General features: G+C 42.1%; 1 protein-coding gene across 1 annotated transcript; it reads left to right on the forward strand.

Moving 5' to 3' along the window:
• Window positions 1–2,159: 2,159 nt before the first annotated feature.
• On the forward strand, window positions 2,160–14,355 carry LOC109370239 (protein sidekick-1-like). Its single transcript, XM_019620834.1, has 6 exons — window positions 2,160–2,287; window positions 4,345–4,495; window positions 6,364–6,601; window positions 11,864–11,979; window positions 12,256–12,445; window positions 14,150–14,355. Exons 1-6 carry the CDS (start codon window positions 2,247–2,249, stop codon window positions 14,338–14,340), a joined length of 927 nt encoding a protein of 308 aa, XP_019476379.1. The 5' UTR covers window positions 2,160–2,246; the 3' UTR covers window positions 14,341–14,355.
• The last annotated feature ends 715 nt before the right edge of the window (window positions 14,356–15,070 follow it).

The following is a 15,070-nucleotide window of genomic DNA, read 5'->3' on the forward strand; positions in this document are numbered from 1 at the left end:
TTTTCCCTATGCAAGTAATATTTTTACAAGGGTTTATTGTTCTTAGAATATAAAAAGAAAACTCTAATGCACTCCTGGAGATTATTTGCAGCCTCCAAAACACTGTGGATGGTTGCTGTACAATTACTGCAGCACTTTGAATTGATGTTGTTAAGAGCAAGGAATTTCGTTAAAATAAGCATTCTACAAAGCATTTTCTACAGAATTAACCACAAACTTTTTATTAAAAGTTTTCAGTGTTTCTGTGACTGAAATCAATCCTCTCTATAAAGGACATTTGGATAATCTATAGCATCTCTTTGTTCTCTGTGTTCGTTTTAAGGCAGTTCTGTGTTCCCAGGCAGACCTGCATTGAGCTGCTTCATTAAGCCTCTCTATCTAGGAACTTTACCAACATTTCTGGAGCACCGGTGGGTCTGGGAATTTCAAAAGGTCCATAATTTATACTGACATCTTTTTAATAAGGTCTTTGGTGTGTATCAGTGTATTCGATTCCCATCAGTACTCAAAGACCAATCAACACCTTTGCAAGCACCTTCCTCCATGGAAGCAGTCCTCTGCTAAAAAGATCACCAAAGCTTCCTCTCACAATGCAATGCAGAACTTATTTCTTTGGCCTAATTTTCCTTGTGTCATTTCTTCATGCACAAACATAAATATGCAGCACATTGACTCCAGAGCGAGCAAAGGACTAAAACATCTATAAATAAATCAGGCTGCTTCTCTTGGAGGGGAAAAAAAAAAAAAGAAAGTGAATGAAACCTAATTTTCTGTTTGAAATACTTGGGATTTGCTAGATAGTTTGGGCTGTGTTGTCTTTCAACTGCCTTGATAATGTCTATGGCTGTAACTAGTATGCAGATGTCGTAAAGATTAAAGAAGGTTACTCTTTTCACAGTAGGTTGTGAGCTTCTGAAATTTGTTGCCAGAGCAGTGTGTGTAAGTAGATAGTGTCAGTAGGTTTCAAAAAGGATTAGTCACCTTCATGGACATCAAGTCCATAAATAGATGCTGAAGGGAATAGCTGCTTTTGTCCCTCCAGTATCCCTGAATACAGAATTGTGGACACCAAGGTAGGGTGAGGGAACTGACTTCAAATGTGGCCAGGCTCCTGGCTCGGACCAAATGGTGTTTTCTGTTGTTGGAGCTGGGATGCCAGCTGTCTGGAGCGTTTGTCCATCCCTGAAGGGTATTTGATGAAGCGGGATCTTTCCCGAGCTGCAGTGAAAGAACAGAGTGATAACAACATTTCATAGAAGCACTGACCCTCTTTCTTTATGGCAGGTTTGAAGCACTGGAGTAAGAGTGCATGGTGCTAAGGAATTATAACAGGGAGCCTTGTCTGAGATCCCATCTCTCTGCTCTTGTGACACTCCAAAGTGAAAATCAGCCATCCACTAGCTCTCATCCATCTCCCTTTCCACAGTGTTCAGCACACAGCCCTGCACACCAGCACTGCTGTCTCCCAGGGTCTCACATCTCACTGGCCTTCCTCTCACGCCTTGTTGGCTTCCTCCTTAAGCCCTCGTTCAACTCCATTGCATCTCCAGCAATCTATATGGAAAGCAGAGCTCTCGGTTGCCATCACTTTTGTCCCTTCTAACAGTGCTGTGGCTGAGGGACTTTGTTGGGCTGACTTTCAGCAGAGTGCTGGGGTTAATTAATACAAAGCACTGCACGTGGAAGTGCCTGGTCTAAGTGCATCCCAGCAGCTGAGGTTGAAACACTTCTGTACTTTGACTTTGTTCTTGTTTCTCTGTCTTCATTTCTGTGACATTTGTCTCCATTGAGACTTATTTAGTATGCATCAGTTCATGTGAGTTATTATCAAGGCTATTCTTCATTTTGTTATATTACTCCTTGATACTTTTGTATCGTTGCAGTGAGATTGAATTGGGTAATTGCTGTCCCACGGTGTTCTTCTGGAATAGATCCTCTCAGAGAATCCCAGTGAAATCCCAGCAGTACAAGGAGAATTGGCTAATGTGGCCATGCTCTTACTAGAGCTTTTTCATATGAAAATAAATATTAAGTGGATGTTGTGTGTTCAGAAGTATTTTTCCTTCTTCAGTAGTGGAGGCACACATTGTAAAAAAAAATGAGTGTATGTAATTATCTACATATATCTGCATATACACACACATACTTGTGTTTGCGTTGACCTTTCCCATGTGCAGGTGGGAGTACTGGGTGATGAAGAGGAGTGGGTGAGTCTCCATGAGGTGGACAATGAACCTGATGCTCAGATGCTGGAGGTACCAAACCTTACTCCTTACACTCATTACAGGTAAGAACAGCAGGTAATTAGCTGCAGCATGATTAAAAAAAAAATAGCAACTTGCAGCATGGAACAGCTTTCCTAATCAGGAACAGCTGGTTGTATTTTGTTATCTGAACAAAAGGGAAAAGGTTCGCTGTTTCCACAGTTTATACTTAAAATTACTTGTTTGATACTGTTAATTGTAATTTACACGCAGTACAGCTCATAACGTTAAAAGGGAAGCCAAGTGCACCGTGAGGAGGTATTGTGGGTTACTGATATCCTGTGACTTCCCTCATCTGAAGAGTGCACCACTGTAACATCAATCAGTGACAAATCAGTTGTAGTTAAACTGGTGCAAACTTGTAATTGCGTATTTACACCAGCTTAAACATTTTATTGATTTAGCTTAATTTGGTAACATCAATTAGATGAAATCTTTGTTTATAAGAATTTCTCAAATTAAACTTAATAGATATATGCAAGGTTTAGGCTGATTGAGGTGAATCTACATCATGGGTGCACCCCAGTTAAATGAGATGGATTTTTAAAATCAATGCAATGCAAATGATGTGTTGATTTAGCACAGGCAAGATCTGAGAATTTGAGATATTCAGTCCTAACCGAAAAATGCTTTATAAAACAGTTTGCTAGGATCTCTACCAAAAAAAAAAGCCAATCGTTAAAGATGGAGAGAGTCATATGTGAAGTGCAGGTTGTACAACAACTGTGTGTTCAATGTCCATGTAAGTAAGCATCACCTGCACACCTAGCATCTGCATAGAGAAATGCCTTAGGGATAACAAACAATAAGGAAATATATGATGAGTTTGGGATTTATTTTGTAAACATTGAACTTTTGGTTTGTTTGACTACGACGTTTGTCTCTCTGTAGTATTGTGCTTATTTTCCCTCTGTACCTATTAAATACTGGAGTGACCCCCTCTGATTTTTTTCATCCTCATTCACACGCTAAATTCCTAAGTTCCTTGAATTTTGGCTGGCTGTTTCCTCTCAGGCATGCTCCAACACAGGGATGAGCTTTTGAGTTTTGTTTACTTAGAACAATTTTATTTTGTTTTTGGAAATCCAGAAGGTTAGTGCCAAATGTATTTATTGTTCTATAATCAGCTTTAATCATTACACGTCAAGGAAATAAATAATGAGAGCTAATTATGAGAATCCATCTTTATTGGCCAGCTTCTTTTCTACGTTTTGTGCCAATGCTTTGAGAGTAGAATCAAGGACAATATTTGTTCAATGCATTTGTTCAATGTGTTTCCTGTGGTGCCTTTTCTAGGGTTGATCAGATCAGATAAACAAACACAGCCGTGTTGACTAGCTCACTCTTATCCCAAATTCAGCCATTAGGTCCAAAAATGCAGTGCTTCATACGAGCAGGTCATGTGCTGGGTACCCCTAATGGCCGTAAATGCCCACGAAGGGTGAGAGCATCTGAAATGAACAGCACGTCTTAATTATTTGGTACTTCCTGCAAAAAGATTTCTCTGAGTCTTCTGTGACCCAACGGGGATTTCTATTGTGGAAGAGATGGTTTCAAGCAGACAGGTTATTTTTTAAAGAGCCATATCCATATTAAATAACTTAATCTTTCTTGTGCAGGAAGCCTGAAAACGCAGCACGAGGATAAATCAGCTTCTTTCAACCAGTAATTGAGGGGAAATGTTATCACTGGTATATTTTTTATATTGACAGGGAATGAGAATATCTGAAGTTTGATATTTTAATACCTTTCTGGATGTATTGTATAAACACTGCAAAAGAAAATCACTTACTGCCAGCATAAGCTCATCAGACTTGGCATAATTAACATAAATTTCTCACACAAATACCTAAGTTTCTAATCGACCCTAAGCTAATCTCATTTTCATTTTCATTTTTTCTAATACCTGAGAGGATCTGAGCACAGTTACCACAAACCATTCAGCCGTGAATACAAAGAGGACCTGCACACAACCACCTTTGCAGGCTGTTGAGTTATACCCGCCCTGTAGCTCCCCATCCCTCCCACTCCAGGGGGTTCTCGGGTTGATCCCACACTCTGCCTCTCCCTTCCACCTCAGGTTCCGGATGCGGCAAGTGAACGTGGTGGGTGCCAGCCCACTGAGCCAGCCCTCACGTGTCATCCAGACCCTGCAAGCCCCTCCAGACGTGGCCCCCAGCAGCGTGAGCGTGCGCACAGCCAGCGAGAGCAGCCTGCAGATGCGCTGGGTGGTGAGATGGGGATGGATGGGTGCAGGGGAGGGGGTGCTGGCAGCTGGGGTGCAGCTCGGTCCCTAGGAGCTGCCTGCAGCTTGGGAATGCTTTTGCCTCGCATTCAGCTTGAGGCTGACGGCAAAATTATTTCCTTTTTTCAGAATAGTCGGAAATCTGAGACTTACCTTAAGTGCCTTATTAATCACTTAAATTGCCTACTGCCACTGCCTCTGCCACTTCATCAGGGGAATATATGCCTGTGTGTAAAACCTTGGCTTCTGAGACTCCAGTTCCACCGTCTGGGTCAATGTGTGGGACAGAAATATAATGCTGGAGCCAATTTGCAGTTTCCTGGGGCTCAGTTGTTTGTGCTGAGTAAAACTGTCCCCAGGAGGTACACAGGGGCCATTGACAGCCATTCTGCAGGTACTGAGCGGTTCAAAGATGGCAAAGTTTGCACATTACACTCCTGTAGGAAAATAGATATGGGAAAGGCTGTGGGGTTATGTGATAAAATCTAGAAACAAAGAATTAATTGCAAAGATGCAGTGGTTGGTGACACCGCTGTGCCCCTTTGACTGTCTCACTTACCACACACCGGGACTTGTTTGGCAATCAGTTTGCTCCAGAATGGTTTTATTTCTCCCTGGGTAGGATTTTCTGGGGGTTACTGTGGTGTGAAGCTGATGAAGCACAGGTTTTCTTTTGCCCACACGTTAGCTTTTCCATGCATAAACTCAAACTTCAACGCATAAACTTACAGCTGGGAGACAAAATCTGGCTATGGAGACAAGAGGGGGTTTATCCCATCAGTGAGGAATAATTTCAGTTTGCTATTGAAGAGCAGGACTGAGTTCTGAATTCTGAAAGACAGACAGGTCTGACCTGTAGACACTCATGAAATGCCTCAGGGTCCCACCAAATGAACAGTGGTGTCTGTAGGAGAGCTTTGTCACTTATCTGGTAGGACCCACAGAACTCATTCATGGCTTCACCATGCCCACATTTTTAGACCTTTGGTACTGTGCCCACATATCTTACATCAAAATCAACTCCTAGTTGTTTTCAAAAACTTTTAGACTTATGTTTCCTTGCTGCACTGTCTAGGAAGCCTGGTTTTCATAAGTCCAACTGTGCAGGGTTCAGGAGGAGCCAACAGCACAGCTAAAAATGCCGCAGTGTGCCTTTTTCATGCTTGATAACATCAGCATTTGAAAGCATTTAATCTTTCTTTCTCAAGACCTACAGGTGAATCTGTGTCCCTCTGGGAGCTGGGAATTCCTTCCTTCCAACAGAACAGGGGTCACATTTTTAGCCCTGCTTGCCTGCAGGGTATAGTCTTCTGTGCTGTGAAATGTTAATGGATATCAAACTTTGCCAGTGAGTCAGAACTGAATCTCAGCCATCTGTAGCATCGTGTAGTTAGTTTTATGAGGAAAAACTTGAAACTTCATGAAGTAGGCTAATTATTTCATATTTTAATCTCTGAAATTGCTTGGGGAGTTGGAATACTGGAATAAATCTCTGCTGATAAATGAGCAGGGAGAGAGTCAGTAAAAAAAAAAAAAAATTTTTTTAAAGTACGATAAATGAATTTGTCACATGCTTCAGCAATTTATCATTCATTTCCATATTTAATCACAAAGTCCTGAATATATTGCATTGGTTTCATCTCTGGTGATGCACCCACAGCAAGTGGCATAGTTCTGTCTGCGTATCGATGTGGCACGAAATTAAAGTTAAAATTGAAATCTCAAACAACACAGAAATTAGAGGCCATGCAATGTAAATCAGCCCTTTTGCCATCTTGTGACCTTACACAAATTCAGACCACCCTGGTATGCCATTTGCTGTAATATTGGGCTTTTCTTTGGATTTCTCCCCAGCCCCTGCCCGACACGCAGTACAATGGCAACCCAGAGTCCGTGGGCTACCGCATCAAGTTCTGGCGCGTGGATCTGCAGCCTTCCGCCCTGCTGAAGGTCATCAACGACCGGCTGGAAAGGGAGTGCACCATCGAGGACCTGGAGGAGTGGACGGAGTATGAGCTGCAGATCCAGGCCTTCAACGCCATTGGGGCAGGACCATGGAGCGAAGTGGTGCGAGGTCGGACGCGGGAGTCCGGTGAGTCAGAGCCCCGCGTCGGCTGGGAAGGACAAATCAGAGAATTTTCAGCATCTGATGCCTTTTTTGGTTCAGTTTTTTTTCTTGTTGACCCATTAAATCAAAAACAGAGGGAAAACGAATGATCTCTGGATGCACTGAAGGCGAAAAAATATGGAGACGTTTGAGGGAGCTTATTTATATATTTAAGAATTTTACTCCTCTCATGTTCTCATACATAAACCTATAAACCTGCATGAAAGGTTTGTTTAAACCTTGTTTATTTAAAGCAAATAAAACAACCTCTTCCTGCTCCTGCCACAGTTTGGCAGCATCACAGGCAGCACAAGGAGTTCATGTCCATCCTTCTCTGCCTCTTCTTCCTCCTGAACAGCTTAACTGCCCCTCATTCTCCCCTTTCCCAATGCACTCCTGGCCTGAGGCAGGTTTTCTGGCAGTCGTGGTTATCTGAAACTTAATTTCAAGCACTACGTATTTCTAAAAGGGCACAAATTATTTCAGAGGGCTAATGAGCCACATGGAAGTGAGATAATTATTTGAGCTTTTGATGACACATTTTCAAAACTACCTTCTAAAACTGTGTACAGAAGGTTATATAGACATAACCTTCATGTAGACATAACCTTTATGTAGACATAACCTTCACGTAGACATAGAGCACAGGTACTGTGTTGTCTGATTCATTCATGCTATCATAGAGATTTCAAACAGTGTCAGCAAACTCACAACTTTGGGCAGCAGTAAATTATTGTTAGCACTGCAGCAACATTAAAAACAGATCTTGAAAAGCTGCTCTCTGGCTGTTAGCTTCCACATCACCTATTCCCAAACCTGCCCTGCATGCACCTGATAAATTAAAATTTATGTTGCAGGTGAATAAAAGAATAGATGACACACATGGTTTAAAAGCTAAGTACCAAAAAAGCTCTTTGTGACTTGTATTTATGCAAAGCCCGATGCTGATATTTTTTCTTACTTTTTTTTTTCCATTTTTCTTCATGAAAATGTTTTGGAATTCAATTATATCCATGCCCCACCTTGATAGGTACATACGAGCATGCGTGTGCACTGTGCACCACGCAGCATCATTTGGCATGAAGCGTGAGAGCTGTGCAGAGTGCACGATTTGCTCTGCTGCCTCACGTAACTGTCCTTTGAACTGCTGAGAAGAAGGCTAGACAAAGTCATCCTACTCCATTAAAGTGGTGCTTTTTGGGAAGGAGTAATTGGAAAGCTATTGCCAGAGGTATTTTAAACAGGGCATGTTTGTACTGGAGTTAGAGATAGCGTGACCTAGACAAAGTAGTTTTGAAGTGTTTTGTGTCATAATAAAAAGATACCACGTTCTCCGTTTTCTCCTTTCCACTGCTCTTCAAACACTTCTTTTGAAAGGAAGTAAATACTAAGATTAAGCAATTTCATAAAACCTTAGGATTACAGTGCTCTTGCTCAGCATCTAAAGATCAGAGGTTACACGTGAGTGTTTGGCATTTCCTCTTGCAGTATTCAAAGAGGGTTGACTTGATACTGATTTTACAAGGCACGCTGAAACCAGGATCAGAATAATACAAAGCTGTGATCTGGGCCGTAAGGACTCATTTGTGTGTGTGGGTTTTTTTTTTTTCATGTACTTTCTTTGATACTAACATCTGATTTCTTGAATAGAGCAAGTCAAGGCTCAGACTTGTAGTTGCATCTTTTTAGGTTTGCGGGAAAAAAAAAAAAGCGCTGGCATAGCAGCAAGCTGCGTGAGAGGGAATCTGCACTTAACCTGTGTGCACCTCCAAATGGAGTTAAAATATGGATAAAAGTTACCTGTACCCAGAGAAAGAGGTCAAAGCACTTTTTAGAACTGGCTTTTGAATTATGAGAGAAATTGCACGTATGCTTTCAAAGTACTTTAGGTCTCCTAAACATTATGGTGATAACTGCAGAGTAACAAGCTCAGTTTCCACTCTATACACTGTAAATGATAGTGGGCATGATAAAGAGAAAGCAAGAAAGTGTGAAGAATTGTAATGTGTAGAGAAACTTTGATGGGGCCGATTTGTTTTAAACATAAACCCTCTTATTTTTAAAGAGTTCATCCCAAATACACCTCACTCAGTGCCTTGATATCTTCAGGCATTCAGTTACACGAGTGTGTGTGCTTGCCTCACAGAATGAGCTCCTACATGAGCACGGGCACACGCACATGGCAAGGATCAGTCCCTTGATTTGTCAGAGCCTGACCTTCACAAAGCAAGTTACCGTGTGATAAAGCATGGCTGGGTAATTCAGATGTGGCCCAGTGTCACTGCAGAGATTTGTCAGTATGTACAAGCTGAGAGTGGGCCCTGATATCTAATTTTATAGGCAAAATGCTTCCATGCTGTGCTGCAGCTTTGTTGCTTTTGCCATGAACCTAGCTCCAAACTTGTACTTCTTAATTGATGTCAGATGTACCATATGCCAGCTTAATTTTTACTTTCAGAAAACAATTAAGGGTATTCAGCTAAAATGAGCTGCAAAAAATGAAAATAACCACGTCATCACACTATCTGGCTTTTTTAGAATGCCAGAATACAAACTAGCTTATTGAAGGCTGCTTTGGGCCCAGTTAAAGACATGCAACAGCATCATTTGCTGTATATTAAACACGGTTTTATCAGATGTAGAAAGAGGATGCGTGATCTTAGATGTCAACACAGATAACTAAAAAACTTGAGTTGTTATTGAAGTCCCAGTGCAAAGTACCAGTAACTCTATAATTTCCTACATTTGATCTTCTAAAGCACATCGTGCGGCTGGCACTTTGCTGGATTAGCTAATCATTTCGTTTCGGTCTTTCCAGTTCATTTCTTTCAAGCTCTGAGATTTTTTTTTTGGACACTGTTGCTTGGCTTCTGCTCTGTTCTTGCAGGTTACTAATGAGAGCTCTGCTTTGGAGCTTCCAGCAAAGTCTTCAGTGCGACGGATAAGGAAACAGCATCAGAGTTTGCAGGGGAAAGAGAGATTATACGCCTCACTCGAGTCACTGATCAGTCATAGCAAACCGTAATTACTATGAAGCAGGATATCCTGAGTGAGGAGAGGGGTTGGATAAATGGATGTTACATTTCAATTCATTCTTTAAAGGGTCATTCAAACTGTGTTGCCTGATAAGAGCCGGGCAACAATAAAATCTGTAATATCAGTTGCACACCCTGAATTCGTACATCCATATTAAAAAGTAATTCTCAATACCAGTATGACAGTAGCACTGGAAAATTAATGTAGAACGAAATACACGATGAGTGCAAGGATGTTTGCCATTCAGGTGCTGGGCTGAGATTCCTCCCCAGCGTGAGGGGACGTTGAGCTGTTCTGGCCATTGCTGGGGATTAAGAGGAGTGTGGGCTAATAAACCTTCCCATCTGCCATTCTGTTCTTTGTGAGCTTCAGCATCCCCCTGCCAGCAGCAGGGTGACACAAACACCTCAAAGCAGCCATGCACACAGGGCCAGCCAGCCACAGCCCGACCCTTTGTGAATTTGGGATATCTGGTGGCTGCTGATCAAAGGGGAAAAGAAATATTTGTAAAATAAAGGAACTTTTGCTCCTGAAAGGGTTCAAACCAGATAAAATAAAAATAAATGTGGCTGGAAAGGGCTTCTTTCCTCTTTGTGTTCTGGTTTCCCGTGACCCACCTCCACCCTTTCTCTCTCCAGAAGTGATTCATGTGGGAGTAACTCTTTGTGAAGATCTACAGATAAAGTTGTGGCAGCTATCCAAAGACATTCATGGCTCCTGGCAATCTATTTTCCTTTAACATAATTATATCCTTGTGGGGGATAAATCTAGGAGATTTAAAAAAAAAAAAAAAGAGTATTTCAGCATTAGACGGGAAAAAAAATCGGATTTCAGTCTGCTGCAATGGTGTGTGATGGTGCCCTGCTTCTCGTGTCCCAAATAATTGGTAACAGGGAAATTGTTTCAGAAATGACGATCTCTGTGGTTAACCTTGAGTGCACAGGGGTGGGGGCTGTGTATTTTATTTTTCCATTTATATTAATTCTGGTGCCATACTCATTATCTTGCTCATGTTGCTAGGAGATTCGGGCTAGCCTTCAAACCAGCTGATCTGTTCTTTCATTCGGACAGCCAGGGAAGCATTACTTTTTGGCAGAGATTTGTGCTCCGCTTTGCGATGTACTCAGAACCTAATCAAGCCTTGCTGTCCATGAGTACTCATGTAACATAACTTGGTGAATGTTCTCTCGAGGTCTGACAGGTGTATCATGCTTTAGGAGAGATTATACCCTTCAGATGTTGGAAATGCCATGAGGAAAAAAAAAAAAAAAGAAAAAGGGCAGCATAAAATGTGAACTCTTAAAAATAGTCTCTGGTTCTGCTTGCGTAACACTGCATAGCTATTGAGCTTGCCCACAAAAGCTTGCAGTTGCCTGATGGTTCTGCATTGGGTTGAGTTTTAATGGCATGAGAAAATGCAGGTTTGCTCCTCTGTCGAGTAACAGAAAATTACAGTGTTCCTGTGCCATCCGTTCTAATAATGATCTTGGTTTCATAAGAGCCAATTTTACAACATAAATGAAATAGGCATATCTTTCATTTACACCGTATCAGTCCCTGAAAATACACCTTGCCTTAATGTATCTGTCTATAATTGATGTATTGCAAATGTTAAGCACCATCACATAATCAAAAGGCTTAGAGGTTAAAACACTTCTCACTGAACTGGGAGGTCTGGGTGCAATCCAGTGGCTGGAATTATTGCTAACTCTAGACAAGATGCTATAATTTCCTTTTGAATAATATAGGAAGCCAGGATGGCATAAAACTTCATGTTAGAACAGATCATACTATAAGATAAACTCCCATTCATAAAGATTTTTCACTTTTGGCAAATGTATGGGAGAGAAGAACCTGGGAGATAGACTCTGTAGAAGTCCAGCAGTCTAAACTCTAATTACTGCAAATATAAAGAACCTGAAGTTTATTCATGTCTGCCTGTATTTAGTGCCTGTCTGTAGACAGTGCTTAGCGGTGAGTGTTAAGCTCTTTACAAATATTGTGTTTCTTACATGAACTGGTAAAAGAATGTGAAGTAAGCTGAAATGTAAAGGTGGTGTATAATGAATATGAGAGAAGAACTCTATTATCTAGAGTGTATCTGAGTGCTTTGGGATTAGGGATCCAAGGGATCCCAAAACAATCCCAAGCAGACAGGGAAGCGGAGCAACATCATCTGGAAAGCCTTACCTCTGTTGTCTTTGATTCCAGTTCCCTCTGCTCCTCCTGAGAACGTGTCTGCTGAAGCCGTGAGCTCAACCCAGATCCTTCTGACTTGGTCTGCAGTCCCCGAGTCAGAGCAAAATGGTCTCATCCTGGGTTACAAGGTACGCAGCTGGAGCTTCATGTTCACTTTGTTATTAAAGCACTACCTGGCTACATTTTTCTATTTATTATTTATTGCTCACCTGAGGGATGTTAATATCATCCATAACTCAACAGGATGAGTATCAGAAACATGCTGGTTTCAGAAGGGTTGATTGCTGAATTTAATCTCATATCTCGTGAAAAGGAACATTTTAAATGCGTGCCCCTTTTTCAATTCTCATGTAATAACTTTTTCTTTCTGTATTCATATGCATTTATTCCGCATTATTCTGCAGATACTTTACAAAGCGAAAGATTTAGACTCTGAACCAAGGAGCCAAACAGTAAGAGGTAACCACACGCAGTCCTGCCTGCTGTCTGGCCTGCGCAAGTATGTCCTCTATGAGATCCGGGTGTTGGCATTCACTCGCATTGGGGATGGAGTCCCCAGCTCTCCTGCTGTTATAGAAAGAACCAAGGATGATGGTAAGTGTGTGGGTTATCAGAATAAGGGCCTTACTTAGTCCTGATGATAACACCACTTTCTTGTAGTGATGCAAGTGGTGTAGAAAGGCCAAACTGAGGTTGTTTGGATTGTTTTTTGACTTTGAGCTTAAAGGAATTGATCCTCACTCTGCATAACAGCACTGCTCCATTGGCCATGGGATGAGAATTTGGCAGAAAACCAGTTGTCCATTTCCTCTTTCCCCTCAGTTGGTGAAGAGGAACAAATCTAAAATGATTTGTCCTCTGAAGCTCAATGTAGAAAATTTCTACCATAGACAATTTTTAGAGCCCAATTATAAATGCCAATTGATGTTCAATCATGCTCTAAGCAAAAAGTAGAGCACTGCAATTGGAAGCAATAAACAAACCTGGGTCTGCTTGGACTGAAGGAGAGATGTGGAATTTGCAGCTTCAACAGTCCATTCTCGTTTTCCAAAAGAATAAGGACTGAGCCAGGAAGGGTTCATAGCTGCCTCTCTTTGTAGCCTCCTCCATGAGCTCAGGGTCTCCGGAGTACAGTTTGTTTTGATGAGAGACCCTAAGCAGCCCCTTCCTCATCCCAGTTCTGTTTGAACACATCTGTGGGGTGAGAGCATTCCTGCTGATGGAGTTTGACAGAAATTTAATTCAACTCTTAAAGCATTTCTGGCTTTGCAGTTGCTTTTAGTATCATTGCCTTTTCACTATTAAATGATGGATAATGTCTGTGTAAGAGGCTTCTGCTTATTAGTCCCGATGAATGAAAAATAGAATAGAAAAAAACAAAAAGAAATCTCTTTTCTCATCAAAATGCTCCCAGTAGAAACAGAATAAAAACTGGTATCTACAAGGAACTTCATTAAAGATGTTTGGTTGGGCTGCAAACATGTTCAGACTGCTGGCGTTTACTGCAGTGCATAAGGACAGGGATGGGATGGAGTGGCAATAGGGGTGGGATTTTGTGGTGACAAGAGTGGGACAGAGCAGGAACAGTCGCTCCCAGGGATTTCTGTAGCCGTTTTCTCAGCATTCAGCCTGTGTGGTGATTTTGAAAGGAAACAAAGATAAATTAATATTAGCAGAACTCTGCAGGGAACGAAAGAGCAGTCACAGAATTGTACTCATCAGACTATAATGTGAAATATTTAAAACTGTTTGTTTTAGATAACCCCATTATAGCAGTTCCCTCCTTAAGTGCCTGTTGGCAAATGGTACAAATTGTTCTTCCTTCTCCGTACTCCTGACATAAATATGTTGTGTCTCCTCTGGGCTCCGCTTAATTAAATGTATCATCAGGGGTGAGGCAGGTAGAATTTGTGCCGAAGGGGAAATTTTGGAGATGCAAATGTGTGAATTAACATCTCCTCACCTCGCAAACTCAGGATGGCCATTGCAGCTGCCAGCTGTCTGCATCAGCGTGCATCGGGTTTGCTGCCTCAGACCTCTGTGTTTAGAATGCACATGTAAAATCAGAAGGCAGTTCAAAGCCAGCACTGGGGCCACAGGGAGGAGATATTATTCAATTCCAACACCTGTGGATGGAATTCCTCTGAATCCATGCGTTTTGCATGCATATGGGTGCTCCTAACCACCCATTTTTTATTGGTGAGCTACAGCTTGGCTGCCTTCTGTGCAAAGTGATTGGGAAACGTGTAACCTCTCTGACACTTTGTGCCTGCTGGCACTACCTCTGTCCCCCTACAGCCCCCGGGCCACCTGTCAGGCTGGTATTTCCTGAAGTGAGGCTGACATCAGTGCGCATCGTCTGGCAGCCACCAGAGGAGCCCAACGGCATCATCCTGGGTAAGGAGCTGGGAGGAGAGGGTTGGGAGCAGAGAAGCTGTGGCTGTTGGGTTTTCCTTCTGCTTGCACGTTGGGTTAGAAACCACGCTTAAGCAAATCTGTGGCTAAAGAGAGGAAAATAAGTCCTGCGGTGAGAAGGGAAGTTCTGCCAGGCTCCGCGGTGTGTGTTTTCTCAAGTCAGGATTACACTGCATTCCTGATGCTGTGTTTGAATTTTCATCTGTCCATCTATTTTGTACATATAACCTGTTGAGCTGCAGCAGAGCAGAGTGGGATTTTCTCCTCTTTTCCTTTCCTCCTCCTTGCCATGCATCCCTGACGTTTCATGAGTGCTTCCATTTTGCTGCTTCGTCCAGCCAATACTGTCTGCCAGGTTGCAAGGTGTTAAATCACACTTGGTTTTTTATCAAAGGCAACAGGGGCAGCAAGGCACGCCAGGAATTCATGACAAACCTCCTTACCTTCCTGCTCTGATAACTCTTGGGTTACCCAGAGCACACCAGCAGCTCCTTGTACTTCTAAAGCATTGAAGGTTTTTACAATGCAAGGATCCATTCGTGCATCTTAAGTCAATGTATCTAATATTTACACAGCGATTCTGCCTGTGTTCTGTGCTGATCTGGAGCACATTTTGTGGTAGTCCAAGCAGGTGAGTGAGATAATCCCTATAAATATCTCTTTAGATAAAGGACTGGTCTGGTGCTGTGTGTAGCTCTTGAGTCAAGAGCTCAGGGTCTTTGCTGAGGTGTGCAGTTTCTAAAAGTTCTTGTGGTTAATCCTGGCACCTGGAGACACAGAGAAAACATCAGATGGGATCCAAAG

Source organism: Meleagris gallopavo, chromosome 16 (genome assembly GCF_000146605.3).
Source record: "Meleagris gallopavo isolate NT-WF06-2002-E0010 breed Aviagen turkey brand Nicholas breeding stock chromosome 16, Turkey_5.1, whole genome shotgun sequence".
Taxonomy (NCBI): Eukaryota; Metazoa; Chordata; class Aves; order Galliformes; family Phasianidae; genus Meleagris; species Meleagris gallopavo.

Excerpts from the sequence above, each read along its gene's own strand:
- LOC109370239 (XM_019620834.1), top strand. The coding sequence starts at position 2,247 with ATGCTGGAGGTACCAAACCTTACTCCTTACACTCATTACAG. Across the intron at positions 4,496-6,363 it reads GCCTGCAGATGCGCTGGGTG|CCCCTGCCCGACACGCAGTA; the intron begins GTGAGATGGGGA and ends ATTTCTCCCCAG. Across the intron at positions 11,980-12,255 it reads GTCTCATCCTGGGTTACAAG|ATACTTTACAAAGCGAAAGA; the intron begins GTACGCAGCTGG and ends ATTATTCTGCAG.